Source organism: Maylandia zebra, linkage group LG17 (genome assembly GCF_041146795.1).
Source record: "Maylandia zebra isolate NMK-2024a linkage group LG17, Mzebra_GT3a, whole genome shotgun sequence".
Taxonomy (NCBI): Eukaryota; Metazoa; Chordata; class Actinopteri; order Cichliformes; family Cichlidae; genus Maylandia; species Maylandia zebra.
This window is the reverse complement of record NC_135183.1, coordinates 39,328,228-39,353,625: the sequence shown is the minus strand read 5'-3', so window position 1 is coordinate 39,353,625 and position 25,398 is coordinate 39,328,228. Positions and strand designations below refer to the sequence as shown.

The 25,398-nt window shown below is 42.2% G+C and overlaps 2 protein-coding genes and 1 long non-coding RNA gene across 6 annotated transcripts in view; 2 read left to right on the top strand and 1 right to left on the bottom strand.

Moving 5' to 3' along the window:
* The first annotated feature begins 559 nt into the window (after positions 1–559).
* On the top strand, positions 560–13,053 carry lhx9 (LIM homeobox 9). Of its 3 annotated transcripts, none has more exons than XM_004553769.5 (6): positions 560–854; positions 4,234–4,472; positions 5,235–5,437; positions 6,349–6,704; positions 9,613–9,815; positions 10,443–12,919. In XM_004553769.5, exons 1-6 carry the CDS (start codon positions 683–685, stop codon positions 10,695–10,697), a joined length of 1,428 nt encoding a protein of 475 aa, XP_004553826.1. In that variant the 5' UTR covers positions 560–682; the 3' UTR covers positions 10,698–12,919. The 3 variants fall into 3 exon arrangements, with proteins under 3 accessions (XP_004553826.1, XP_004553825.1, XP_004553827.1); XM_004553768.5 differs by having other exon boundaries at positions 562–854; positions 6,346–6,704; positions 10,443–12,918; XM_004553770.5 differs by lacking the exon at positions 10,443–12,919 and adding an exon at positions 12,938–13,053 and having other exon boundaries at positions 563–854; positions 6,346–6,704.
* On the bottom strand, positions 3,336–19,010 carry LOC143413181 (uncharacterized). Its single transcript, XR_013093797.1, has 3 exons — positions 18,840–19,010; positions 9,857–10,023; positions 3,336–3,873 (listed from the first exon to the last, which is right to left on the bottom strand). It is a non-coding gene; the product is annotated as an uncharacterized LOC143413181 (long non-coding RNA).
* A 1,496-nt stretch (positions 19,011–20,506) lies between these two features.
* nek7 (NIMA-related kinase 7) overlaps positions 20,507–25,398 on the top strand; it is a 63,021-nt gene continuing 58,129 nt past the window's right edge. Inside the window, exon 1 of one of the 2 annotated variants that reach the window (XM_004553771.4) lies at positions 20,507–20,828. The gene's annotated coding sequence lies outside the window, so the exon portion shown is untranslated. The other variant, XM_004553772.4, reaches the window with a different exon arrangement.

Sequence of the window (25,398 nt, the reverse complement as noted above, 5' to 3'; positions counted from 1 at the left end):
CATGATTAAAATGCGCACAATTCGTCAATTAATGAGCACTTTTATTTTGAAAATGGCTTCGATTTGGTATTTGGTTATTCAATACCAAAACATTTTCCCCTCCAGGCGTGTGTTGCTGCGCTCCCTATCTTTGTCAGATTTGATTGATCCAGTTTGACTTTACACCCTAATTATTTATTCACACAAACCTCTCCAGCCAGTGAGCCTGTAACCGTGCTCAGCTCACCTCAGTCTCCTATAATACGATCGGTGTGTGTATATATATTTAAAAATAAAAGGTAAAGAAGCTATGATGCATTTTGGGATTATAACTGTTTAGGCCCAGATGTGCTTGGAGCCAGCTTTCATTTCCGATCTGTGCAGACGCTGGCTTATTCATAGGTGCGTAACATGAATAACAATAATGATAACCGTGCAGGAGCTGGATTCATTTACAGCACAGGCTAAGTTGGGGTGTTTAAAGGACAAATACATATTTAATTGTTGAAAAGTCCCTACATTTTATTTTATACAGTGATAGTTTTATTGTTTCATTTGGAGACCACCGACTTCACCACTTTAATTCAGAAGCACATCACAGATTATAACCTACATGCTGAGTAGGCCATTGGCTCATGGCTCCCCGTTTTCTGTGTGCTGCGGTGTGTTGAGGGCCGTCTGCCTACGAGAGAGGAATATTTAAATGTCTTGTGTTTTAATTGACGCCCGAACTAGAACTGTAAGCTCAGAAACGAGGAACAGCCCCCCATCTACCGGCAGCCTCTCCTCTGTCTCCTCTGCACACTGCGCACAGTCCGGAGCGGCTCAGTCTGCGCGCTGCACAGGGATCTCACTCTCACACTGCACAGCCGCAGGTAAGACTTTTTTCCATAGCTATTTATTCTTGAGGGCAACGCTTATAATAATAATAATAATAATAATAATAATATTAGTAACACAGAGAGGGCTTTGGGGGGAAAAACGAAAGGAGAAGCGGGCAGCGTGTGAAGCAATGCGCGACAGATCTGACGCGTGATAAAGACAGTGACATGGGTGATTTTGTCCAGGATAAAAGCGCAGATTTTATCGATCGGTGTGTGTTTAAAAAAAACTTATAAATATTTTTTCTTATTATTATTTTTTCCTGTTTGCCTAAATCAGTCTCGATTATGCACATAAATAATAGATTGGAGTTTGCACGCCAGTAAAATCGTGCGAAACACAAATGTACGCGTTTTATGAAAATACAGGCAAAATGTCGCTGTGTGCGTGATTGTGATATTATTATTATTATTTTCATTTTCATTATGTATTTGACAAACGTCAGTGGCCCACTGAGCCGACTCTCGCCATGTCAAACAGAAATGCTGACACTGGATTTTTGTGCTTTAGTGCTTTTCCAAAGCCTTAAAATAAATTCAATTCCTTAAAAAATAACAATAATAATAAATTAATCTTTAACTTGGATAAATCACTCTCACTGACTAAAGCGGGAATGACACACAAAATCACTGTTTTATTTCCTACCGGTTTTTTTAAAGACACTTTAAAAATACTGACGGTGTTATAGATTTTTAAAAAAAAGATATTTCAAAATAAAAGTGACTTTTTTTTCGTTTTGTAAAAAAAAAATACATATATATAGTTTGGTCAAAATCCGGAGTGAAATAAAAAGACAATCAGACAAATAAAACGCTTCAAGAATATATGTTTTAAATACAGAAAAAACAAAATAAACCAAACAGCAGCTACAAAGACCCCCCCCCCCCCTCGCCCCCCCCCCCCCTCCCCTTGGTGTTCACTGACACATTGGTAAACGCTCTTCAGTCATATTAAATGTCACTGCTGGAGGCAACGGGCCACAACGGCGTTATTTATCGACATTAAGGCTTTCATTAAAAATAATAATAATAAAATGTTCTTTAAAAACTTCTTCATATTCAAAACACACCCTTTTGCCTAATTCGCAGAGAAGACGCAGAATGGCAGGAAAACTGCAGTTAAGATTAAAAATCGCACACAGAGCTGAGCTTATCGTTCCACTCGGGGCGTCTTTGTCCAGGTGAAATGAAATCCTCGTGTCCTTTTTGAGTGGCCCTTTTCCCCCCACCACTCTGCGGCTGGTGCCGGGACACTGCAGAGCGCAAATGAGCGTTATGGGTTTGACAACAGCTGCACGTTCAGCCCGTCCAGGAGGGTTCAAGCCTCGTCTTATAGCGCTGATATCAAGGGGCCTCCAATTAAAGCCAACACAACTTCGCGTGTGTGTGCGTGCGCGCGTGTGTGTGTGTGCGCGCTTGCGGTGAGGTGGATGGGTGGTGGGAGGTTCACGTGATAATGTAACACGTCTTGAGATGAAGCATCCACACCTGCAAACCTCCCCGAGCTTTGCTAAATCTATTAACGGGACTGATGTTTGTCTGTTGTTTGTGAAAAATAATGCCGTCATCGATCTTACAAAGACCACAGCTCGCTGGCATGGATCCAGCTGGAAGGTCACGCGGCCAAAATCTCCAATTAATGAACAAATTAATTAAAAAAATATAGTTTTGTTGTCACCAGGTCTGCACTGCATACAGGAAGCGGAACGCGTTTTATTTCCTGGCTTTATTATTTGGGCAACAAAGCTTTCCACACCCTTTTAAAACTGACACAGATCGTTATTGCAGCCCCCCCTGCGCCCTGCGTAAAGCAGACCATCTTTGGAGATAGGGATGGAATTTTAAAAAGCATGAATTTCTAAAAATATGCAATAGCTGGTTGAGGTTTCCCTGTGGCGACCACCAACTGGAGGTCTCTCTCTCATCTCGCCTTTACTTCCACGTTGCTTCTTATAAAGCCCGTAAGAAGAAAAGCAGAAAGAAAGAGAAACACACAAACAAATGAAATGCGGAGACTACACAGTTCTCGCTGCTGTCAGATCAACTCTCCAGCAGGTAAACAAGGTTTTGGCCTAATTCAGCAGACAGAGAAAAGACGAAGGGCCGCGTTAATGAATCCTTGACAGTGGATAATGACTGCTTCAAAAGAGCGTTTAAAAGAGGGAGAGAGAGATTTCTATACATGTAAGCGTGCAGCGAGCTGTTCGGGTTATCTGAGTAAGGAGGCTGTCGTTACCTGGGATACATTTTATTCATTAATTAATTCAGTTTTTAATCAAATCTCATTCATTTGGGCTGAAAACAAATCACATTGTTTCAAAAATGTTCAATTGAATCTGTCCCCGCCCTCTAGCCTATCACTGATCACTGCCCCGCCCAGACAGAATATTTATGTCACACACTGTGTGTGTGTGTGTGTGTGTGTGTGTGTGTGTGTGTGTGTGTGTGTGTGTGTGTGTGTGTGTGTGTGTGTGTGTGTTTTGGGGACCAAACCAAACACTCGGTCTGGTCCAGCTCGCACTTCCCAAAAACTCTGACCAACCAAAGTTTTATTAGAAAGTGTCTTTAAGCGACACCCCGTGAGACACGTGTTTATTCCCACTTGTGAGGCGTCCGGTGAAACCACAGAGGGCCTCGGTCGCCTGCTTGGGATGCAGATGATTTCATAAATAAATCTAATATATTTGCACCGACTTTGTGCAGCTTACGTTCCCGTCGTCTCGCCTTTAAATGGCAGAACAAACGTAATGAAAATGTCAGTACCATAAAGCAGTGGTCCAGAGTCGGGGGGTTTTGAGGGGAGAGTGACATCTCTTTGTTGCTGAATAGAAATCAGCGGCGATGCAGGGAGAGAGAGAGATGGGGAGAGAGAGGGAGGGAGGGAGAGAGGAACTCCTCCTACCAAATTATTCAGACTGGGCCGGCTCTGCTCTCTTCACAAATAGGACACGGTTCTCAAATCCAGGCAGTCCCAACCTGACCTCCAAGCACCGAGGAGCCCCGGACTGGGAAACTGGGAGAGAGAGAGAGAGAGAGAGAGAGAGAGATCACCAAAAAGAAACAACAACACACAAAAAAACTTTGTGTCATTATTTTGGCCAGTGTTCACACTCCCTCCCCTCCTCCCTCCTCAAACTCCACCACCACTTCCACACCGGCCTGTCGCATCATTTGGACTATATGTTGTTTTTTTTTGGGTTTTTTTCCTGGAGGAGAGACATTCACAGGAAGAAGGAGAGCTCCTCCTGCCCCACTCACGCTGTAGTTTCTTCGTTTTGTCCTTTTTCTTCCCGTTGCTTCTGCTGAGGAGGTGATCTGAATCTCTGGGGTTGTGTCTATTTTTTCCTTCTTCTTCCTTGTGCCTCTTTTTTAGAGCCTCAGAGCCCATTTGGATGCGCTGAGAGAGCGGGGCGCAGCGCTGCAGTGCATTATATGGAAGTTGTGGGCTGCAAGACAGAGGCAGGCAGTTGCACGTTGCGTCCAGGACCTGGAGCCATGCTTTTCCACGGGATCTCCGGGGATCACATCCAAGGAATCATGGAGGAGATGGAGAGAAGGTCGAAAACGGAGTCACGCCTGGCGAAGGGCATGCAGCTGAACGGAAGAGAGTCGGTAAGAGCCAGGCCGAGCCGTGTGTGAAATAATGGCTAAAAAGTCGCGTTAGTCTCACTTACCGCAAGACCGAAAAACGGCACGTTAACGTGCCCGGAAACGTGCAGACATTTGGGTGGTAAGTAGGAGGCCAGTGAGGAGGATTCTCGTCTTTATCCATATTATTCCATTGGATATGATAGATTTCATAGCAGCAGTATTCTTTTAATGGCTGCGTCTTCTTCTTCTGCACAAAAATAATTGGCGTGAACGACAGCTTTTAATTCTGGTGTCGTTATTTCTAAATATATTTAAAGCACCGTTTTAGTCTTGTCATCAAATAAAACAAACATTAATGTCGGCGCATTATTTCTCTGACAGCGTTTTGCATTTTCAGTTTCATATTTGCAAATAGAAGCCGACCTGATTTTTTTTTTTTAATTAAAAATGATTAATTTTAGCATTTTAAATTTATTCGTAGATGGATTTAATTTCAAAACACGAACATCATCTGTATTTTTCCTTCATACGTATAATAGGTAAATAGGCTTAATTCATAGACGCGTTGTTCCATAAGTAAGAGCTATTTGCACATCAAGCTGCTGTAGCATAACTGAGGGTTTCACAGGCAGCTTTCCAGGTTTAAAAAAGAAAAGTTGAATTTTATGGCCAGCATTTCGTTTTTTTGCTTTTCTTCTTTTAAGCACAATGTTGTGACGATTTTCCCAGCAGTGGTTTGAAGCAGTCAGCTGCCATGAGCCTTGTTTTCCTTCTTTGTCCCAGAACATGCCTTCTATGAGCCCAGAGAAGCCAGCCCTGTGTGCCGGCTGTGGCGGCAAGATTTCGGATAGATACTACCTCCTGGCCGTGGACAAACAGTGGCACCTGCGGTGCCTCAAATGCTGTGAATGTAAACTAGCGCTGGAGTCGGAGCTAACGTGTTTTGCCAAGGATGGGAGTATCTATTGCAAGGAGGATTACTACAGGTAAGAAAACTGAAAGTTTAGCGTTTCAGTTTTACGGGCTTGCTCCTAAAATCGTGTGTCCCTCTTTCCCCTCTGTAACCTAAACCCAAATCTACTGACCCAGTTCGACAGTGACCTATTTATATATGATATTAGTTTCCAGCTCTTAAATAACCATTTTAGCAATCATTGTGAGCAGTCAGCGTTAGCCCTTTATCAACAGGCTGCCAGGCCTCGGACCGAAAAACATCCCAGCTGTCACTAACGTGGGCTGCCTGCTGTTAACCGGGAATAAGTTTTAACAATGAAACTGTGCTTTCTCTCTGTAGCTTGGTGTGTAATGCAAACACGAACTTAATGCATAAGTCACCTTCTTATCCAAACTCTTATTATTATTTAATTATTATTATGTTAAAGTAATATGAGAGTAGCTCCAGAAAAACAGCTGGACAAAAATGTCCTATCCTATATTCTTAACGCACATTTTTACGGCACTGCTTCGGCTCAGGCCGGGATGCTGTTAGTTACGCTCTGTAATTATTACATACTTGTGTATTTACCTTCTGATAGTGTTGCTGAACATATGCTTGTATTATTCGTGTGTCGGAGGAAAGCAAACGGGCTAGCGTTCGTGGGTTTTATTGTCGAGGTTGTGTAGCGACTCTGCGCGCACATGTACACACCCAGTTCTGGGCCAGATGTGGCTATCAGAATGCAACCTCAAAATATAGGCCTGCTTTAGTGATCCTGTGCAGGACGCTGGAGCCACGCTAAGGCGCATGGAGGCCGCTTAAATAAGGCAGGCCTTACTTTTAGCTCGTGACACTGCGGGTTATATTTTAGTTTTTAGTCCCCCCCCCCCCCCCCCCGTGCTGTTTGTCCACTCTGGTCTTTATGGATGAGGAGTCTTGACTGTGTGTCTGTTCCAGAAGGTTCTCCGTGCAGAGGTGCGCGCGTTGCCACCTCGGGATATCGGCCTCGGAGATGGTGATGCGAGCGCGCGACTCCGTGTACCACCTGAGCTGCTTCACGTGCACCACTTGCAACAAGACCCTGACCACGGGCGATCATTTCGGCATGAAGGACAGCCTAGTGTACTGCCGACTCCACTTCGAGACGCTGGTGCAGGGGCCGGACTACCACCCCCAGCTCAACTTCGCCGAGCTGGCAGCCAAGGGAGGCGGCCTCACTCTACCCTACTTCAACGGCACCGGGACGGCACAGAAGGGAAGGCCACGCAAGAGGAAGAGTCCGGCCATGGGGATAGATATACCGAGCTACAACACAGGTGAGACAGCTGAGCTGCTCGGAGCTTCATTTCACATCGAAAAACAACAACGACGACGACGACGCGCTCACAATAAAAAAAACCCTTTTTAGTTTTGGTGTGGAATCGCTCACATCTGCTTGAAGTTTTAGTGCATGGATGTTTCCAGCAGAGGAGGACAGTGAAACCAGGAAAAACATGCCGAGCTATAATGTTGTCATCGCACACAAACATATGAAATTAAACATTAAGCAGATTCTCGCGAACATTAAGGAAACACCAGTTTAGGAACCCTCCGCTGCACAGTGAGCGACTGAAATGATAAAGGCTGTCAAACGGTGCTGCCTTAATTAATCTTTTTCCTCTTTCCATTTCTTTCCTTAAAAAAAAAACAAAAAAAACAAAATCGAGTGAATCAGAAAAAATCCAGCGAAATCTCGCAAATTCGTTTTTTTGATGGGCAGTTGCATTTTTTTCTGTCGCTTTTTAGTTGTAGTCGGGCCCTTCAGTATCCCCTCTATAACACGCCTATTATTTCAATAAATGAAATGGATGCACTCGTTGCCTTGTTGGGTGCCTCGTAGTAAATGCACGTGAACGTCTTGCACCGGCGCTCCGAGCTGCGGGCTAATTGATCCGTCCACGCGCGCGTCTTTTACGCATCATTTCCGCCAACAGAATGATCGAAAGTTGACCTCGCCGCCGACCTGCTCATCGACTTTTATAATTAGAACGAATTTAGGTCATAACACGTGAAAAACAACGCGTTTGAATGGAGTAAACGTAATATAGAAAATAAATCGTGGACAAAAAAATGTCCGAATATTCCGCGTGTTTCACTTTTATGCGAGAAACAAAAAAATACATTTAAAAAACCGCTGGAAAGCGCAAATGAAGCCAGTGTTAAACGCAGGTTTCACGTAAAATGCTGCACTGGATCGTCGAATGTTATAAGCCGACCCCGGCCCTCCCTGCAGTGTCCCCATTTTGTTCTTGCTTTCTGCGAATTAGTGTGCGGTTGAGAAAGTTTGGCATTGTGCGCCAAGTTTCCTGTGTTCCTAGTGAATGGGTAGGAATAGGGGTAATCTGCGCGTTAATTGTTCTTTGTTAATTGAAGGTGACGTTGGAATCCCTGGCCTCCCGTGCGGCGGTCAGCACAGTTCTCAGGGACAGAGCAGCGCCGCGCAGAGGGGCCTGCTGCAGGGAGAGGCCAGGGGCTGAAAACACAGCACCGTACAGTCAGCGCTCCGGTTAAATGAGCTTCGGTTTGTTATTCCTAAACACAATTCTAGGGGATTATGCAAATTCCAGTTTCTCACTGATGCTCTAATAGGAAAAAAGCCATTGTAGTCCCGTGATTTTGTTTCTGTAGTAAGAATAAGAGATTACGCTTATTCTGCCAAAGCGTTATAACAGAGGACAAGTTAAAATAAAATAGAAATAAAATCCACGCTCACAGAAAAAGGCCCAAAGCGCAGTTACAGTGATGTCCATGTGAATTAATTGGTATGCTCCGCAGACACAATAAAAGTCCCAGAGGGAATATAATCGTGTTCATTTGGGACTCGAGTGGAAACACCATCAATTTTTAAAAGGATATTTTTGTTTTTAGCCACATGTAATTAATTTAAACGTTAAAATGTTAAAATGAGCTCACAAATGAGAGATTTTATTTTATGTTTTAAAATTAAATTAAAACGGCATCAACTGAAATAAATATACATGCGCATATATATTTATTTCAAAGCACTCTTTTGCCTCCACTGGGCTCTGCATTACGAACACACTTTTATAGCATCACTGTGTTGTTCATATAAGTGGCTGCACAGATCAGCAGGCTCTTATTCATAACAAATAGGAAGAGGTTTTGTTTGAGGTTTTTGTTCCTGCTTTTGCAGCACATCCATGTTTGTTTTCACCAGGGAAAGGTGTGTGAGTCTGCTGTGGATTCCACAGCAAAGCTGGTCTTGTTTGGATACAGAGACCCCTAGTGGGTAATATCTAGTTAAACACGAGCCAGTGAAGACTGGAACAGAAGAGCACAAATGTCAGTGATTGTTAGGTTAAAGCTGGATATTCAAACATAATGAAAGCCTTTCACACGTATCAGCATCGCTGTTCTTCTTTTAAATGATGTGTAATTTAGCCCCAAAATGGCTCAACAGGACACACTTTAGAATTGAGAAATCCTACATTTCTATATTTTTGCTGCTTTTGCAGCCACGTAAAAGATTCAGATACTTTAGACGTGCTTTCCTGAAAACACTTCTTTTATGTGAGGATCAAAATAAATACATTTTCATTGTATGTTTTTAGACGAAATCTCATAAAGTCTGGGACAATAAAAAAAATCAAATTGTGTTTGAAAAAAGCCTTTTTTCTCGCAGTGACAAGCAACACTGCTAAGCAGTGCCTGCGTTTAATTTACTGGATCCGTTTTAAGTATTTTACACACTAAGCTACTGACAAATGAGGCCCATTAGGCCTATTAGTCTTTGCAAACACAAGCAGAAAGGATTTAGCCCCGTCCCAGCGTACAGTTAAAATTCATCATTTTGCTGTTTTTTGTTTCAGATCTGCTCACGCAGACACGAGCCGCACGCCGCGGTTTACTTTCCTTTTAGCCGGTTCAGTCAGCTTCTCGGCTTGTTGAGGATTTTAATTGTTATCAGCACTTTGACGATACGCCGTGACGACACAGAACAGCTGTTTCTGCCTTAGCCTGTCAGTGGAAATCTTTTGTCTCTTTTTTCATCAGCGTCAGTTGGAAATCACTGGAATGAAGCTGTTTTCTTATGGTTATAGCGGTGCTAGTGGCCTGGGGCACAGTGCAAATGAAGTCTGACACAGAGGGCTGTTTATCCAAATGTAAACTGACCTGCCGAAGTTTCTTTTTTAAAGCCCGCCTCACGCTCTGCCCTCTCTTCAGGCTGTAACGAGAACGACACCGATCACTTGGACCGGGACCAGCAGGCCTACCCTCCGACGCAGAAGACCAAACGCATGCGGACCTCCTTCAAGCACCATCAGCTGCGGACAATGAAATCCTACTTTGCCATCAACCACAACCCCGATGCCAAGGACTTAAAGCAGCTGGCCCAGAAAACAGGCCTCACTAAGAGAGTCCTACAGGTAAGCAGAGTCATTGCTCCTACTAAAGTCGCTCACCCCACCTGTGTGTCTGCACGCCACTCCTCCTCCTCATTGACACCAAAGTGATCATTGATGTCGTCATCTTTTTTAGTTTTGCTTTCTTTTGTTGGTCCATTCAGTCATTAGATGTATATCCAAGGGGTTTATCTGGAATTTGTAGATGTTGTTTCTTTCTTTCTTTTTCTTTCTTTTGGAGGGAAAGAAAGGAGAAAGCAGTTAACTCTTATATTGCTAACTTTGTTAGTAGCCAGAGTGCACTTTTACTTTAGAAGAGAGAAAAAAGGTGTAATGAAAGTCTCACAGTTAAAAACAACCAAATCAACCAAATCAGTAAATTGTAGCATTTTGTTTTGATTTGCTATAAAAATCCACATTCTTGTATTGAGTGTTCAGCACAGACTCACTGGTTCATTGTTACCTTGCCCCTTAAGCCCCAACTAATGTATCATACAAAGATTCATATACTTGAGACAACTTTGAAACAGTAACAGCTGTGATAACTTGACTTGTAAGCTAATGTACACATGATCTGATACTTTCTTTAAAAAAGAAAAGAAAGTTCCTTAAAGCACTAAAAGTAAAAGCCACATTGGGATTGGTTTGCAGGTTTGGTTCCAAAACGCAAGAGCCAAATTCAGAAGGAACGTTTTGCGACAGGAGAATGGAGGTGTTGATAAGGCTGATGGCACCTCACTCCCTCCGCCCTCATCCGACAGTGGGGCCCTGACCCCCCCCTCCAGCGCGGCCACACTAACAGACCTGACAAACCCCTCTATCACTGTAGTGACCTCCGTCACCTCTAGTTTGGACAGCCATGATTCGGGGAGCCCTTCGCAAACTACCTTGACAAACCTTTTCTAACAAGCTATCTCTAGCAGACTGATTCTGTTTGGGTTTGTTTCCCCTTTTTCTTTCTTTTACTTTTCTTTCTTTGTTTTCTTTCTTCAGTTTCACATTTTATTTTTTTAAAGTGACACCTTTAAGTCAAGCAGAGACAGCTCCTTGGAACACAAAGTGCTGCACTGTGCACGCAAACAAGAGCAACAAGAGCAACAAGCAGCAGCGACCGCATTAAGACACGAGGAAACCATTTTAATGTGTAGCATTTGAAACTGCAGATGCAGAGATTGACTCGGGATGGGACGTTTTTGGAGGCGAAGGCTTTAGGAAGGAAAAAAAGTTTGCCTGGAAAACTTAATTTGTACATTTGTCTTGAATTCTGGTTAAAAAAAAGAGTGAAAACGGGCCCTCCTTAATTTATGCTTAATTGGTCAATTTTAAAATCCTACCGCTATTTCGCCCTCAGATTCCTGTACATGTATGCACTGTGTTCGCACTCTCCGATTTAAACATTTTGTTTCTGTTTTGGACTCATTTGGGAAAAATAAACTTGTAGAATGTTCTGTATATGGGTAACTCCAGAAAACAGGCTTTAATTATTTCCGAATGTTTCGGTCTTAAAGACCGAGTTGGATGGAATCAGAGCTGCACGTGAGAAAAAGAAGACGAAGGAGAAAAATGTGCAGATAGGAAACTTTACTGTGACGAGGAGAGAGAAGCAAATCCCTCAATCTGTACAGTGGTAACTGTTCAACGTGTGATGTCGTCACCTTTTCGACAATTAGAAACCGGCCAGAGAAATTCTGATTGGAGAGCAGTTAACGATTGTTTTCACGACGGAGCACTTTTTGGTTTTTTGCCTTTTTTTTGTCGTTGTCTTGTTGGCCTCACGGATTAACCACGGATAAAAAGCCTGGTGAGCGTAGATCCACAGCTAAACTCGATTGCACAGTGACAATATACTGCCCAGTGAAAAGTGCATTATTGTTTTTATCATGTTGCTCAGGGTAACGATGTGATCTTGGGGAAAAAAGAACAGAGCAGGGCGAGGGGCGAAGCGGCCGCGACGTAGATTTGTAGAGCTGACATGAACATTCAAATGACCTCACATAGGTGGAGTCGTGAGAGGCAGCCAGCGGGAAATCGCTGTCCGTGTGTTCTCCTTTCCGGCCGTATATTTCTGCTTTGTTTAACGACACTTGCCACTGAACAGACCAAAAAAAGGGAAAAAGAAAAACCACCACGTTTCTTCTGGCTGAAAGGTAGAGAGCGAGAGAAAAGGAAAGGGCGAGCAAATCTTCAATGGAGTCGACGCATTTCGTCGTGAGCGGGCGTCACGGTTTGTTCTGTCGGGGGCAAAGGTGGCGCCCCCGATCTACTCGATGGAGTAGATGCCTAACTCAGTTCTTCTATGTGCCTTACGCTATAACTTGGGAGAAGTTTGTGAAATTCAGGATCTATGTGTTCTTTGTTAACTGATTCACATCCTTTTTGGCGCCTCACTAGTTTTGTACTGTTTTGCATCTTATCTCCGAAGATCTTTTTATGGTGTATCCTGTTAAAAAGGGGGCAGCGATGTCACGGAAAGCATTTGTGCACTCTTTCAGATATAGTTGGGTAATCCGAGAACCTTATATATTGATCTTCGTGTTAATAGTTGAGTACAGTAAGTGTTCTATCAAGATTGTCCATGTTTCCCTGTTTCTTGACAAAGATGGTGTATAGAAACTATTTCCCCTTAAATATTTATGGACCAAACGGTTGTTATATATCTTATTAAATTTGTGTGAATAAAAAAAAATACTTTGCTTTAAATGGGTTTTTATTTTTCATTACACTCGCCATTGTTCTGTTCTTTCTTGGATACAGTTGTTTTTTTTTTTTAGTTTTGTTTCTCACATCAACAAACGAGAAAGCATTCAGTTATTAATGACCAGTTAAACGTCCTCATTTTTGCCTCCATTTTTAATTTCTACTTCCTCTTTTATGATGTTTATGGTTTTAACGTAATGCCCCATGGATTTGCATCTAAACCCTGCAGTCGAAAATATGAAATTGCTTTTTAATGCATGAACATGGCTTTAAATTTTAAATTAAAGGAATGCTGCAAAGCATATATTGATTTCTATCTATATATATATATATATATATATTTATGCATAACATATTGGTAAACCTAAAATGAAGTAAGAGTAAATGCAGACCGCGTAAAGCCAGGTTGCTCTGTAGTTAATATATTCTTACTCTATCATTTCTTTCAGGGAGAACAAATCTTGGGGCATTACAGCCATACATCCCGACGTTTGAAAATTCCCTAAAGTATTAAGAGAAGGGGAAAACTTTGATGGGAAATCCTCACCATTGAAGACAAAGACAATATTAGCATAAGATTAGAGCGTAATGAGAGCGAAAGGGCAACCGACAGCAACAACAACATAAAAGATTAAAACCCCCAAACCTGTTTCAGTTGCAAATGTACAACAGGTGATTTTTGTTTTGCTTAAAGTTTGTCCATCAGCGGAGGAGACCCCCCCAACCCCCCACCGTGTATGATATTTATGATGTGAACGCAAATCTTTCTGTACTGGAGTGGTTCAATGCACAAAAGTGATAATAAAATGTAACATAGTGTAGAGAAAAACAGAAGAGGCAGAACGTGATTCAACACACACACCTGCACACGCTACAGGGTCTACACTCACACACGCACACACACGTGCGCGCGCGCTGCTGCCCCCGTGCACCTCATCCAAGAACCAGCTTGCTAAATAGAAGTTTTCTTTTGTCACGAGTGTCATTTGGTAAACACGCGGCCTCCTTGAAACTCGGCAGCAGCAGGATGCCCATCAAATATGATGAGTGTATGAAGAGGACTGCAGAGCTGGAGCTTTGCCATCTGGCTGCGCCGAGGGAAGGAAGTGAAAAGGAAAAAGAAGAGATTCTCATTTTGCATGCACCTCGTCATCTTGTTAACATTTTTTCCTTGAGATGTATATTATTATTATTTCCTTTGATTTACTGTATGATTTATTGTCAGCTGCAAAAATAAAGCATATGAAAATCAAGTCCCCGAAGCACATGCGGTACCTCATGTGGGAAAAAACACTCCAAATGTCACAGTGAGGACATTGATAGCACTGCTTCAAGCTCATTTGTTCTTGACATTCAGCTTGCTGTCAAGGGTGAAGCGTTGCTGCTTTCTTACCTTGTCGCTGTGGATATTTATGAAAGCGGCAGATCTCCAGTGTCTCGCAACATTCCTAAATATTTCGCTCGGACGCCCGAGATTCCTGCTTTTCCATGTGTGTATGTCTAAAAAAAGCCAAACCATATTTATGGTGTACTGCCGTTGTTTCAGCTCTATTCCAGTGATATAAAATTATTTATTCATTTGAACACGTGATTGTTTTTGTAATAAAGGATAAAAACAACCAATCAACCTCATACTGACCAGTGTGATTTACGCCACATGGGATATCGTGTGGACCGTCTACTATAGGCAAGAATTCCACCTCATAGGTGTGCTGTGTGCGTACTTTGTGTAAAAGGAGGATACACACGCCATATAAAGAAGGTATGTTGTGGAAAGGGGGAAAAAACATGCACAAAGAAAGGAGGAGGAGGGGAGAGAGAGACTGGAGCCACATGGGGACCAGTAAACAGGCTGGTGTTGAATTCCAACAATGTGGAAAACAGCAAACACTTCAGTCAGTCCAAGAGGAAACCTCAGTCACTGGGGTGCCTGTGCTGCGCTGTGGCAGCGGGGCTGTGTTCCACAGGTCTGACGGGAGGACGGTGGGCGGGTTGACACCGCAGAGCTACAGGAAGCAGGGCTGGAGCAGACACACAAACAAACACAGCCAGCCCCGCTCGGCGCTTGGAGCCGCAGGATAAAAATTCTGGACCAAATCGCGGCCCTGCTCGACAAGTATTTCACGGGTTTGCTGCTGGTGGCTGTGATGCATCTCATCGGTAATGTTTGTGTTTGTCAGAGCAGTGGCAGCGCTGCTCCTTCATCACGGAATATTAAAAGGTGCACATGGAGAAAGGATATTTGCATGGAAATAAATATATAACAACAGTACACTGTAAGCATTTGTGCACTAAAAGTATTTTCTTTAAATCAGTGAATGCTTTTAAATTCAAATAAAATATCCTCGTTCATGCAAAGGCAAGAACGAGGTTGTGCTCGCAGCAACAGGAGATGAATGCAGGCCCTCTGTCGACTGGTATCCTACTCTGCCTTTCTTCCTTCTGTTAAATGACAGCTGTGTACTACGATGATAGAAAAACAACGCCGACAACAGTGTGTGCTTTCAGTCACACGAGGATTCGTTGAAACACTGTGGCTGATCCCGACATATGTGGTGGTCCAAAAAAAGGGGGAAAAAAGTTCATTTACAGATAAAGCAGATGGGTTTCTGCTCAGCATATAGCGCTTTAGTTTCAGTCTACATCCATTTAATTCCACTTATCCAATTCAAGGTCACGGTGAGGCTGGAGCCGATCCCAGATGGTTGCAGGTTGGCCAGTCCAATCAGTCAATTCAACGTGGATCATGATGTACAATGCAAGAGTGCTTTGATCAAACATGTAAAGCCATCGTGATTTTAGCTGTAAAAACCACCTGCAGAAATGCAACTTTCTGTGGTCAGAGCAGGCTCGTTGGATTTACAAACAAAACATGCATTTGTGCAAATTTTGAAGGGTTTGGTTTTTAACGTCGGCTTAAGCTTGTGACATTTGCAACCAAGGTTTGATATTTGATATGTCTGTCTGGAAAAATATGTTATACGGAAAGGTCAAATGAGAAACCAGCTCCAAGGATGAGGATTCTGCCTGTCATCACAGGGGAAAATCTCCAGGCCCCACGAACCAGGTCGACGTCAGATTCAAATGAAATCAGGAAAAAATAAATACTTTGCTGAGCGTGCATCTAGTTCTAGATGTTGCAAAGCAACAAGTGCAAAACTCAAAGTGTGTTTCTGCAAGCGCACATTGCACGAGGTCGCACATACATTATCACACATTATCGCACGCACGGTGACAGGCGACAGGGTCGAAACAAAGTATGGAACAATCACCGAGGCATAGGGCGCACCTGCAGTTTACATGTTGCTCTGATAGTGTTGTTTCTGTTGTCACTCTGTGTGTGTGTGTGTGTGTGTGTGTGTGAGATATTCTGCCAGTTCCGCCTCAGTTGCCTCCTCTCAGTGCTAGGCACCCATTTAACCTCACCTCGCACACCAACCACCCTGCTAACTCAGACACACACCGGCACCGTGACACACACATAGACAGATGTCAGAAGGGTGACGATGTGAATGAAACACAGCCCCACAGCTGTGTGTGTGTGAGAGAGAGCTGCACAAGTGTGAGACTGAGGCCTGCCCCTCTGGCTGATGCAGAGCAGGTGGAGAGATCCAGCGTGCTGGGTGTTTGCCAAGAGAAAGGACCACACCAACAAATACGGAGCACATGCAGGGAAACGTAACAGACACGCCGAGCAGACGCGCACAAACAAAAGCAGGCGGTGAAAAGCAGCTTTTGTAAAAGCGATATAGATAGAAATATTATGCCCGTTTTGTCCTTCACGTTATCACAAACTATCTCTCCTGTGCCTCGTTTGCACAGTGCTCTCCACATGCCATAAATCCTCCATTTCTCTGTTGAGCTGTTATTCTATATTTACACCTGTTTGTTATGTGACGGCTCACATCTAGACAACCTTGAAAATGCTGCGATCAAGGCTGATAACTACAGGTTGCGATTGCACTTTGAAGACAAAACAACATTAATTAGCGAATAAAATGGAAATGCAGGCATCACATGCACGCTGCCTCCAAGTTCGCCTGGGTATTTGGAGAGAGAGACGGGGAGATACAACATTTCATACATATTTCCATCTGTAATCCCTCTCTCTTTTCCTGTGATAGCTGTGCTCTGTGAGGTACATAAACAGGATGCTCGTCTGCATTGATAAGGCATGCTTCAGTGTGTGACAGGTCATCTTTGTACTGGAGGAGTGTAACCTCTCAGTTCTTGCTAAACCTTCAGGATGCACGCAGATCCTCTCCCCTCCATCTGCTGGTCTCTATGAAGTCTGCACCCGATCACAGGAGCTTTGACTGCAGCTTCTGTCTCTACCACATTGCAGTCACACCTAACCCCTGAGCCAGATCAACAACACGCAGGAAAATAAAAAGACGCCAACATTTTTTTTCTTTTTAAGTGTTTAAAATGTGCTTTCAGCCTCTGGGTGCAAAAAAAATCTGCAAATTTAGCAGTGAAAAGCTGGAATGCACTGTTCACAGCTAATACTGCTATTGTGCAAATTATGTGAAATTGACCGTTTTTTCTTTATTTCACAGTGTTTGAGTTTGGCCTAAAGTGTGTCATGTTTACAAATAATCAGATGAATTATTGTCTAATTGAGTTGGTCTTTGTATAAACGACTTCATTTTTTAATGTAAAAAAAATTGCAAGTAAACTCAGATTAATTTTAAGCTTTCTGTAGTCTTTTTAGCTTGGATCACATGTCTAACCTCAACAATGCAAATTTCCATATTATTTCAGGTGGGAGTGTTTGGAGTTACGTTTAACTGAAATTCCACTCTTTTTTTGGGAGTGACCAGTATCTGATCTTCCCACATTAGATCACTACTAATCTTGTTTTACATAAACGACTTCGCATCCCGCTGCACCAGTGGTGTCACAGCTTAAGCTCTCTAACATAATAATGATACAATAAATGAGTAGAGGACCACCTGTTTTAGCTAACATCCATTCCCTGCATGCTTCCTTGGAATGCTACAGGATTAATGGGCAACTGTAAAGTACGGTCAGCAGACAGATGTTCATCCAGTGGTTCTAAAATTCCAGGAGGGGTTAAATAATATGGAATATGTTATGGAAACTTTCAGACTATTTTTGTTTGCTAAGCCAATTAACGCTGACTTATGAATAGAAATTTTTTTTATTCCAATTTCTTTAGATCTCTTAAAAACCACCACAAGTGATCAGGCTTTTGAACTGCTGACATTCTGCACACACCATGACACACTCACTACAACCACTGGACTCTACACACTGCCACTTTAAATCTTTACTGCACAAGTTTTTGCACAAACTGTAAATACCAAACAGTTGTCTTACGTTCTATAATATTTAATAATTTCGTATTTTGTTATTTTTATTATTATTTTCCTCTTTAATATAACTGCACACTTCTATATGTTCATGTAAAGCTGAGGAGCAGAAGCCAAAGAATTTCATGTGGCTACACTGTTTATCTGTACGTGACAATAAAACTTGAAAAATGCCACCGTGTGGCAGACATTAAATAGTATTTTGCTTTGCAGTGTGTTCTAAAAGGTAATCTGAGGAAACTGAACAGGTGGAGGACAAAAGATGAAGCATCATGGCTGATGAACTGATGATGCAGATTTCATGTCCTATAGGAACAAAATCCAGCAAAGACCTGACACAGCGCATGCAGGAGGCATCTCGCCATTCAGCTGATCCACCTGCTGTTTGCCTCGTCAGAAATGGTCAAGAAGCCATTTTTAATAAAATGCCAAATTAAAGTAGAACTGGCTGAAAAGCAGTGGTAGTAGGTTTCATGGAGTGATGAATCCAAATCTAAATGACATCAATATGCAACACTCTCATTCATGGATGGGGCTCCCCAGAGCCTAGACCTCAGCAGTGCTGAAGCAGTGTGGGATCATTTTGACAGGAAATGGAACAAAAGGCAGCCAACATCTAAAGCAGACCTTTGAATGTCTTTCAATGAGCCTGGAGAACTATTCCTGAAGACTACTTAAAGAAATGAGAAGAAAGCTTGTCTAAAAGAGTTGAGGAATAAAAGTGGTCATGCTAAATGTTGACTTTCAGAAACTCTGGTTTGGCGCTATACTGGATTTCCGTGTGTTTTCCCAGAGAAATACAACGAAACGAGGTCTAACAACTTTGGTTGTTGTTTTTATTGCCATCACTTATGGAATATCGGAACATTCACGCTGCGGCCAAATTCTTGTAAATTCAGGCTCGCTGTCATCAGTTCTCATTTGTGGGAATATTGTTCAGCATGTGTGTTCAAACACAGAGTTAAATGTCACACTTACAGTAAAAGGTCTCTGTAAACTCAGCGATTCAACCTACTTCATTTCCCCTGGAGGAAGAACCTTTTCCATGCTGGTTACCTGCGAGCGACACCTGAAAGTTTGGAAAGGAACAGAGCGAAATAGATGAGAATGCTTCCCTTTCTAAAAAAAATATCCCCAAATCAAAAGGAGATCCTCTCTGTTAAATAAACAATAAAAAAAGAACACAAAAAGTTTGCCATTGGTTTAAAGCGCCACATCAGTGCACAGAGCCACTTTTAGAACAATGGAAACCCAACACGATTATTAAACAGTTTTCTACCAAACACGTGGAGGCATGCGTGTTGAACTACAGGAACTCGTGGTGCAGCTCCCCTTGCAGACTGATGCATTACTTTTCATCCATCCATCTAATTATTCCCTTAGAAACCTGAAATTTGAAGATACAAAAGACCATCCCTATCTGTCACTGAGCGGCATTGATCTTATTGAGAGAAAATGTGGGTGTAGAGGAAACCCAATATAACTCATGCCATTAAATTCCACACAGCATTATTCACATACAGAATTGACAGATTTCTGTGAGACGTTTCTTTTAATCTTCAACTGTTGTTGAAGAAAAAGGGGGGAAAAAATCCCACACTCCAGGCATCTCTCCTTTCTCCATATTTGCAGTGAGGTTAACAAAAAAGGCGATTGAAGTAGGGAGAAAAAACACAGCCCCACCTAACTTGTTGATTATTAACAATGGGGATGGGAAGAAGACAGATGTGTTTCCTGTGTATCAGCGCTGTTTGAATTGTCAGTCTGAAATCACTGCTGAAGCTCTTATCAAAGCAAAGTAAGCTGATCAGTTCCAGTTGCGCTCGCTGTCCACGCGAGTCAATCCGCGGCACCATTTTTTGTCAATAAATTCTCCTAATATTCCCAATTACAGACTCTGCGCGTGTCATGTGCACACGTGCAATGATGGCAAGCGAGACTGTGAGCAAATAGCCGAGAGTATGCGTGTGGATCAGTGGATTCAGCGCAACCTGGCTGCCTGAACACACTTAAACCTTCTTACACTGCCTCAACAGATTGTCATGCAAATTCTGAGCAAAGTTGGAATACCAAATATTTTAGTTTTGTTGCAACTTAAGAATGACATCCTAGACAGTGGTGGGCGGTATGAAGAAAAACGCAACGATTCTGAGCAAAGATTGCCATAAAAAAAAAAAAACCCAAGTCGAGATAATCGCGGGAGGCTTGGACAACAGGCCCACTTGAAGTGGGCCATCTTGCCCTATGAAAGCTAGGACCATCTTCTGTTCAACCACAGAAGTGAACGGGAGACGTGGATGGAATTTGCAACACTAAGGTGCAACTTTTTGGTGTAATGCAACTTCTTTAAACTAAACACAGAGCGATAACTGTAAATCTATTTATCCATCTAAATTATTCGGGTGTGAGCTGCACAGCTTTTGAGGTGCCTGCTATAGACATACCTGTTTTCCTACAATATAAGCAGATGCCACTTGTCTACAAGTGCGTTTGAAAAACCCAGCAGCAATTAAAAGTGAAAAGCTCGAGAAAGAACCGGTAAATGCACCGTAAGTTGAAACAGGAAACTTCTCCTCTGTCCGTAAATAACACGATTCAAAGTAAAGACAGCGCGAGGTGGTGAAGCTGCTCCTTTGAATCTCGCGGTATTTGACAGTTTCCCTTCACTCTTTGACACTCGCCCCTCCCCTGCGCTCCGGGAATGCTGGGTTGTTTACATTACAGTCACACGGGTCAGCGTTGTGGTGATGAGGGGGGCCTAGTAGTGGAGAGTCTGTCCGAAAACACGTACACATCTCGCCTGGCTGTGCGGCACAGGCGCTCTCTGCGAGACAACTTTCCAGCTCAGTCACGGTGCCACGCAGGAACAGAGGCCCACCGAGTCCACTTCTCGCAGCGACCTTGGAAAGAAAGGGAAAGTCAAAACAAAGATAACCGCCATAACCATCAGGAAAAAGCCTCAGCGTGAAGAAGGAATAGCTTAGCAACTGTCTCCCACTTCCTGGTAAGAACTGACACGGCGTTAGCTGAAAGTGAACTTTTTGAAACTCAACTACTGCTAATGAACTCCTCGGAAGCTGTTGCCCTTTGCGCTTTAACTTCCTCGGAAAGTGACAGAAAAGGTTCGTAGTAGTCACCAGTTGCCCTTCAGACACAAGTTTGTCACTCATTTGAAGAAGTTTTTCGAAGTTCGCTAGCTAGGCTAGCTTGTTAGCTTCCTAGCATGTCGTTTTGCGGACTTTATCTTTATAAAACCGGACAGTCGAAGGTGTCAGCAAACGCTTCCAGCTGCTTTGTAACGTTTATATTACAATGTACGCAAAACGGCTTTGTGCTAAAGTGCTAAAGCGGCTAATCCTGTCAGTGGACACTTGTTGCTACAATGTTACAGTCATGTTACACGTACTACACAACAGCTTTCAAACAGTAGTAATCGCACACCGCCTCGGTGATGTAGAAGAACACGACTGTCTTTACAGCGTTTCTTTACATCCTTGATTGTCAGTAGTTTATGATGTGAAGGTATTTTTCATGTCAAAGGCTTATTTTGTATAATGTGTCAATAGTAATGTGTTACGTGTCTGTCAACGTCGCTTACTATACTTGAAGTCTCAGCTGTGGAGGAATTCTTAGTCGAGTAGTATAACATCCACGAACATGACTGCAGCGGGGCCAAGGGTTGGATATGGAGTGGGTGCCTTTCATGAACCTCTGCTTGGCACCCATGCTCTGTAAATGTAAACCCAGTAGTTTACATACGCCCATACTGTAATTTTCCCCTGGGTGGAATTTTTTTTAATGTGTGACAACCAAGAGACATTTTGATAGAAAAAAAAAATGAAGTCAAGTAAATAATTTTGAGGTTTGGACTGTTGGTCTCACGTTCAATAACAATGTGTTCTGATGTTTTATAGATCAAAATCTAAATTGATTTGTCTTACAATTATCACTGATAAGGGGAAAAATAATGCTCTTTTTATAAATTCAATAAAAAAATGAAAAATTTGAAGTGAATCTGCCTTAGTTTAGTTTCTTTTAGTTGTCATATGTGGGCTTGTGTTATTAAACTCAAGCCAAAGTAGTTGTCAGACAAATTGCAAATATATTATTATATGAAAGTTCAAAAAACAAACCCACCTCTGCAATTTCTTTTTTTTTAATCTAGCAAAACATGTAAAGGCGTATTACAAAACACTTGTTTCTTAACCTTTTAGTAATTTTTGGGAAAGGCATACGCGCTTCCAGCTGTCTTTTTGTTCCACGCTGCCAAACACAATAAAACTATACACTTGGTAGACGAGGTTTATTTGGAAGAGAGCTGCTAGTCGTTACAAAGAAGTAATTTATTCAAATAAAAAATAAATCTGAGATCAGGCCTTTCTCGTTTTACTTCCTTTGTTGTGAGTAACAGTAGTTATTGCAAAACCTTTACACACTCATGGCGTCCACAGTTTTGTTGGAACTTTGTAATTTCTCATCTTTAATTTTGAACGTAATAATATTAAAAATACAAATTATAATAATAATGGCATGAGTAGAAAAACAAGTTGGGGGAAAAAGGAGTGAATACAAGCCAAAGGCACAGCAAACAAAACAAATACCACCAGATTTCCCTGCACAGGTATGTGGGCGGCTTCATCTCCGCTAAGCCTAATCATCTCGGGGTCAGATGTAGGTTGAAAGCAGTATCCCGTGCCACGTTGCTGTCGCTGCCTATCACAGCCAAATATTTCAGGCGTCGTACTATCACGTTTGGCTACGCTGCAGAGAGATGATTCAAACCAGAGTTAGTGGGAGCTGACATACCTTGTTGACCCAATTATTACTCACTTCTCTGTTGCCACATCCGATTATCGTCAGACAACAGGCTCGAGTCTGCCAGCGTCATCAGGTGATTGAGATGAACACTGGCTGGCTCTGTGAAGTTGACTATCAAGGAATGTGTCATGAACCGGATGATCAGAAAATGGCTGCCAAATGTTTGCATCAGTCTCTGTGATGAGGGATTTCTGCCAGTAACATCCCACTTTGAACGTGAGCTGATGAGAGGTGGATTACTTTTGACAGGCTCTGGCAAAACTCGGCTGTTTAGCCCCGTTCTGTTGTTTGGATTTAATAAAAGTGTTACAGTAGAAACTGAAAATTGTTCATATTAGAAATTATTTAAGTCATTATTTATTGTAAGAGACACTGACGATGCCATAAATTGAAGAAAAGTTTTGTTTTAGAAGCACAGACATGGATATTTGATGGCGCCCGGGGTCCCATACATGCACATTGTCTGATAGCAGCACGACCTTCAGAGCGAGGACTGAAATGCCATTCATCGGTGTGGAGAAATGTGCAGCACTGCAGCGGTGATTTAGCACAGTGGAATTTACCAAATAGCTCAATCTTGTGTGAGTTTCCTGTTTTAGCCCTGAAGCCGCCCCCCCCTCCTGGATTAAAGATCAGATGAGACATTTGTCATCTGACCACTTTTAACAGTCATCTTGCCTTTGGGTTTTCACAGAGAACAGAAAAAATGTTGGCTCTTTTCTTTGCTTTCACAGAGCATATTTGAAGGAAGATGCTTCCCGAGGCCATTTCGAGCTACATTAAACGCTGTCTTTTGCATGATGTCAAAGACCTTGGCCAAGCATTGTGCAGAAAAAACCTGGCAAAAGTAGCAGATCACTGTATAGGTTTCTCTGTTGTTCAGGTTTTGAGATTATTTGCACATAAAAAAATAGAAATCTAATATAATGGCTAAGATTTCTTTAAAAAAAGAGCATTTCAGTATTGAGTCTTTCATTTCCAGGCTTGGAGTTTAAAATAGGTTCTTTGGCAGTGAGAGTGGGATGTGTGAGCAAGCTTCACACTCCTTAAATTGCTGGCTCGTCAATATTTTTCATATCCATCTCCCCTCTTTGTTATCAGGGGTCGCTGATGTTTCAAGTATTCAAATATCCTTGGTGGATGCCTCGCAGCTCCTTACGTCACGGGAAACTTCTCAATTTCACTGTGGCACTGATGCCTTTTCTCATTGGGTTGTGTAATGCTCTGGGGGAAACCCACTACAAAGACATGCAAACACAAAATTACTGACCTAGGACCTCATTCAAAGTTTATGAAATGCTTTCAGTGCCCGTGGGTCAGCTAATGCTAGGACCGTGGAGTATCATTGAAATGAGAGGAAGGGTTGATTCACATCTTTGCTGTTCTCTTTTTTTAAACAGTCTCTGAAACCCTTTATGAAAGAACTGTGTTTTTATATAATCGCTCTATTAAAGCAATTAAGTAACTAAATGGTGCAATTATGCAAAGGTTTTTTCAGTGTACATTGAGAAAGTTAAACAAGACCTGTTTTAAAATAATGTTCATGTGCACAGCAGACAGAGCTTTAAATGAAGACTGAATAATTTCAGCACAGTTAGCAGTTTTGATTTGGAAATTGCTTTTTAATAAAGCTGCTGTAGGAGATAAGCGTGGCTCACGCTGTACACTCGTTTTCGTTTTGCACAGTTTTGCCAAATTAAGTAATTTGTGCAGGATCAGTAACTGACAGCACGTTTGCATTTTAACACTCTGTTTAGATGTTGGTAGACTAGCTGCTCATGCAGTGTACTGCAGCTATTAAGTAGATGAACAGGTGTTTTCACAATGTATATTAGTTGGTTATCTATACACCTAGATATATTACAGTAGTCATACACAGTGCATTATTGCATTATTACTCATTTGTTTTACAATACCCCCAAATTGTAAGCATAGGCCTGTAAAATCCACTATTGATCAGGGCTTAGCCTGCAGGTTAAGTCATTGTATGACTGAAGTACCAAAGCCATCTCGGCATATTGTGAACTGTGCTGTAAAGATGGTTCTCCAGCAGCTCCGTCGGATTTTTATCGGTGATCACTCTGCAGTCGTCCCCTCTCCCTCTCTATCGCTTTTGATTACCCACACACAAAAATACAAATCCCTCAGGATACAAATTCACTTTCACAGAATAATTACAAGATGCTATATGCCACAGTAAACAGCACATCAGTGACAGTGACAGTATGCATTTGTCATGAGATGAGACAAAAGCAGAATGAATTTGCACTTATGAACAGAAAGAGAGGAGGATTTTTGTGTGTGTTCCATGCTGAGTGTGCTATGGGCATTTGTTCCAACCTCACCACAAATAAGCCTTAATGTTTCACACGGGATTTGCTGCCGAAGAGAGGAAATTTGTATTAGAGCATTTTGTTTTGACAGATTGTCTGTTTTACCCTTCCCCTTTTTAGTGTGAAAATCTGGGGACATTTTTGCTCTCTCTTGCAGTCTTTGTTCTTTTTTTACAGTTAGTTTTTTTTCCATTTCTAGTGACGTCAGAGATAAAACTGCAGGATTCATTTTAGGGAACTTTTTTTTTTTTTTGTCGTTGTGATCAACCATAAAATAGATGATTTGCACTGTGTTCACTGCTCCAAAAGAAAGGAAGTAAATGCCCCATTCAAATGCTGATACTACCCCATTACCATGATATCTTCAGAGCAGCAAGACTATCTTCTAAAAGGAAATTGCTGTGACCCGTTGCACTCAGAGAT

What these genes read in the sequence shown, in the direction of transcription:
- lhx9 (XM_004553768.5), top strand. Translation starts at nt 683, where the DNA reads ATGTCTTGTGTTTTAATTGACGCCCGAACTAGAACTGTAAGCTCAGAA. An exon ending in CTCACACTGCACAGCCGCAG is followed by an intron (nt 855 to 4,233) that starts GTAAGACTTTTT and finishes CCTCTTTTTTAG; the next exon opens with AGCCTCAGAGCCCATTTGGA. An exon ending in TGCAAGGAGGATTACTACAG is followed by an intron (nt 5,438 to 6,345) that starts GTAAGAAAACTG and finishes TGTCTGTTCCAG; the next exon opens with AAGGTTCTCCGTGCAGAGGT.